The sequence below is a fragment of the Bidens hawaiensis genome, unplaced genomic scaffold, assembly GCF_021521415.1.
Source record: "Bidens hawaiensis isolate Kalapana, Puna unplaced genomic scaffold, B.hawaiensis_p1.1 tig00028623_1, whole genome shotgun sequence".
In the NCBI taxonomy this organism is placed as follows: domain Eukaryota; kingdom Viridiplantae; phylum Streptophyta; class Magnoliopsida; order Asterales; family Asteraceae; genus Bidens; species Bidens hawaiensis.
Window position 1 is genome coordinate 153,566 of NW_027494691.1, and position 4,554 is coordinate 158,119.

Genomic DNA, 4,554 nt, shown 5'->3' on the forward strand with positions numbered 1-4,554 from the left:
AAAAGTGACATCTTATAAAAACATTTTTTTTTGTTGTGTATCTAATAATATTTGGGTAATTTAAGGTCCGGTTTTGACCGTGTGTTAGGTCAAACCGTTAGTAACAGTTTTTTGTCTTTGAAAACAGAAACCAAACCGTTGAAAAATAAAAAAAATCGAGCCGAACGGTTACTAATGAATTGGCCTCGGTTTCGCTTAACGGTTTATCTTCTATCAATACTCGTTGCTTTATATGGCGTAGAAAGGTTTGGGTGCATTAACTGTATTTGCACTTGAAGTTACAGACTCAGTTCTCTACAATAGTTTATGTATTCTATATGTATTACATATAAATCATATATATTGAATACAAATTTAAATAATTCCATTAAGAGCAAGAATAAAAGTGGCTGAAAACATAATGGCATACTTGATATACTACCACAAGAAAGCAGATCATTATTTCTGGAGAATTAAGTCTGTAACTTTACGTGCAAATAATGTTAATGCACAAATACCTTTCTACACCAATTCAACGACTGTTGGTGTAGAAGATAAACCGTGAAACAAATCGGTGTCAAACACCGTTAGTAACGGTTTGATTCGGTTCGCTTTATTATTCAATGGTTCGGTTGTGCTTTTTCGAAGATAAAAAACGTTACTGACGGTTTAACCTAAAACCGCCAAAATCGAACCGTGAATACCGCTAATATATATTGCATATATGCTACATAAACAAAAAAATATATGTTTTTATAAGTTATGTCACTTTTTTGTTCAAATTTAACATGTGTAGGGACTTTAACGTGCAAAAAATTGTTGAAGGACTTTTACGAGAAAAAACAAAAAGCATATTGGTTTTTTATGGTATTTGCCCTTGTAAAAACAAATGAATATCATCCAACATAGATTAAAAAGTCACATTGAACGTAATAACAACACAAACCCCAATCCAGCTGTAATATAGAAACCAAGGATGGCAAATAAAAAAATAAGCCCCGTCCCAATTACCCGAAACCACATACCATTTACCTCATCCATGTAACCGAATCATATACCGAAATTTTTTAATCTTTAATTTTATTTTCCATTTAACACTTATCTATAATTTTGTTTTGAAGCTAAGAGTATTTCTAGAAGCTACCCTTTGAATTGACGCCCCTAACAAAAACCAACTACCCAAAGCGATACTAACTTTGTCACAGTGTGCATCACTGTTACATTTAAGGTATTGTACACAGCGGTTTGATATTTTTTTTCTTTTAATTCCCCTTCATGGACTGCCACTAAATCTTCAGTTTGCTATTTTCTGAAGCCGTGGTTAGCAATAAAATCTAGATTTTTTATCAAAAACGTCTGACTATAAAGATTTTAAGTCAAGGTTTTCATATATAAAGTGACAATAGTACACACAATAGCCATTTTAAGACTTTACATTCCATGATAATGGTAGTTTGAGAAAATTTCATTTCTTCTTGCCACCACCAATCTCGCCCTCTATGATCGCGTGCCGAGTCAAAACGATCTCTTTAACAAGATTCTTGTACAAAAAGGGTCTCACTGCGGCTCTCAAGAACTGACCCGGTGGAATCCTACTTTTCTTGATCTTCTTCATCCTCGGCCCATATCCGAGTTGCTTCCACTCGTCTTGGCTTATTTTAGCCCAGCCTCGCCTCATTTCCAAGTCACCCTCATCACTCTCCTCTTCTTTCTTCTCCTTCGTTCTCTGCTTTTGTTCCATCATTTGCGAGTGCTTATCATATAATTTTGCCGTCATTTTCACACTTCTTCTTGCAATAACTTCCATTTCTTCATTACTATTTACCGCCTTTTTAAACTCTTCTTCCCAATACTTCTCATCTTCTTCCATACCATCATCGTCATCAGCATTATCATTATTATCATCGTCGTCTTCTTGTTCGTCTACATCGTCAAGTTCTGCATCAATCACTATATCATCATCATCTTCTTCAATCCAATCCAAAACTTCAAGATTCGAACTACCACCACCATCATCATTCTCGTCAGGAGCATCACAACCAAACTCCATATCCTCCAACTTAGCTTTCCATTCCTTAGTATAAGGATGAAGCAACTCAATCGGATGATGCCCGAGCAAAAACTCCATACACTTCGACTTCTTTTCATCACTCGCTTTCTCAAACGCCTTAACCACATCATCCACAAACGCCTTCTGGTTCACCCTCAAAATCTTGCACAACCCACCAAAATAAGTACACGTTTCCACCCCACCATCTTCCCTTTCCAACTGACACAAAAAATCTTGCTCGGTTTCAGGGTCAAGCAAAGGCACCATTGACTTAAAAAAATTATCTTGAGGCTCAAACCGACACTGATAAACCGGTCTCTTCACATATATAATATCGGGTCTCATCCACGCTGCACATTTAGTGATCAAAGATCGCGTCCTATTTCCAAGTCTACCCATCAAATTCCACTTATCTAACCTCTGTTTTCCTGCTTCAACCACAACTTCACTAACTAAAGTCCACTGCTCCCACGGTAGATCCGACATTCTCCATTTCGGGTGCCTAACAAACACCCAAAAGTATCTAAATCCAACGTTTTTATCCATCGAATCCAACCTCTGACCGAAATCTTGACTCATTTCAAACTGCTCAATCTTCTCCCACTCTTCTTGATCCCTAACTTCCCCAATCAACGTCACGTTCTCATCCGAAAACCGCCCACGAATCGGCTCTCCTAAAACCACCCCGCGCCACGAATACGGGCCGAACTCACCGTACTTATACCAATCATAAGGGTGCTTTAGATTCGGGTCATCTTTCTCCATAAACTGAACCATTCTATCATACCCTAACCCAATCATCTGCAACTCTTCTTCCGAAAAGTTATTCGGGTAATTCCCGTGCGGATTCTTGAGCCGATAAAACAGGTTTTCGGCTAGCTTTTTGCTCTTTCGGCGAGCGTTTCGCTTCGCTTCTCGGCGTAGCTCAGCATTCCCTTCGATACGGCCGGTTGATGTGCCCCCTTCTTTCTTCTTGCTGCGACCGGCATATCGTCGAACACTTGGTCTGCATGATGGGTTTGTTGGTGAAAAGAGTGATTTGATTGATGGGTATTTGGGGGTTTTGGGAGATGGGCGAATTGGGATTAGGGTTTTGTAAAGAGGGTTTGAGAATTTGGTTAGGGGATAAGGTGTGAAGGTGGAGAAATTGGGGTTTAGGGTTTTAGGCAGGGATGAGTTCTGTTGAAACATTTTGGCAGCCGGTGAAATGGTGAATGATGAGATAAGTTTACATAAAGTGAGAGATGCAACATTTTCTTTACAAAATTTCAATTTATTATTTTTAATTTTTTTTTTAAAGGCAAATGCTACCTATGTTATATAATTCTACTCCTTTGTTTAGATTTGGGGATTCTCGTTAAGATGCAAGTGCAATTTGGTTCAATATATTTGTACCAAAGTTTGGAATATCAAAAATAAATTTGAATATATGGAAAGAATTTGATATTACAATACATAATAATAATTATCATGTTTTATTTAGAGTTTGGAATGTTGTAGCGACAACAACATAAGTGGTGGCATAATTGGTTGCAAGGCAAGGGCGGTAAAAAGGTTGCGTACGAAGGACGCGTTGACAGTTGTGGTGGCAGGTGTGACGACGATGACGATGATGAAGAAGTAGAAGATTTCATTTCCTTAACTTTAACTATTTAAGAGTATCTACAACAACAAACCTCTACAAACCGTCACATCAGTGCCACATTAGATTTCAAAGTTTTCTCAAAAACCAAATTTTATTCTACAGCAAACCTCAACACACACACGCATATATATGTGTGTGTGTGTGTGAGTAGGCCACCACCATTTGCCACCTATGATTAGAGGTGTACAAAACCGGCTTTTTTTACAAACTGAGCCGGTTTTAAAACTGAACCGGTTTGATTTTTGCATATTCCAAACCGGTTTGGGTCAAACTAATTCGGTTTGGAAACCGATTTAAGCATATAAGTACCCAAAATGATCCAAACCGGTTCGGGTCGGTTGCAACCGGTTTTAAAACTTTGTGAAACAAACTTTTAGCCCACAACAAGAAAAAGTTGGTGTGTCTATTATCTGAAATCGTCCACATCATCCAGACCTTGGGTTTCACACCCCGTTGTAGATGCTCTATTATATAATTTGAAGAAATGTTAGAATCGATTTATGTTGAAGAAATTTGAGTGGGTTTATCTCAATTTCGATTCTATTCATTCTCCAACGTATCACATTAGTATTTGATTTCAGAATTTAAGTATAATATATATTACGAATCAAATATATTTTGATAGACTTAATTCCCTCTTAAGACATTTGGATGACTTTCCTATAAAACATTTAATTAAAAGGAACAAATTTACCTTCCAAAAGCAACAAACCCAGCATTATCATCATGTGAATCATATATATTATCATAGGTGTGCAAGTTATGGTTCGGTTCGGTTCGGTTATTACTCGTAACCATAACCATAACCATAACCATAACCATTAGCTCCTGCTATGTGATTTCCTTAACTATAACTAAACTTTGGTCTCAGTTAATCGGT

The 4,554-nt window shown here is 37.3% G+C and overlaps 1 protein-coding gene across 1 annotated transcript; it reads right to left on the bottom strand.

The window, feature by feature from the left end:
* Positions 1–1,396: 1,396 nt before the first annotated feature.
* On the bottom strand, positions 1,397–3,220 carry LOC143577473 (uncharacterized). The gene has a single exon (XM_077061300.1). The coding sequence runs from the start codon at positions 3,218–3,220 to the stop codon at positions 1,445–1,447; it is 1,776 nt and encodes a 591-aa protein (XP_076917415.1). The 3' UTR covers positions 1,397–1,444.
* Between the last annotated feature and the right edge of the window lie 1,334 nt (positions 3,221–4,554).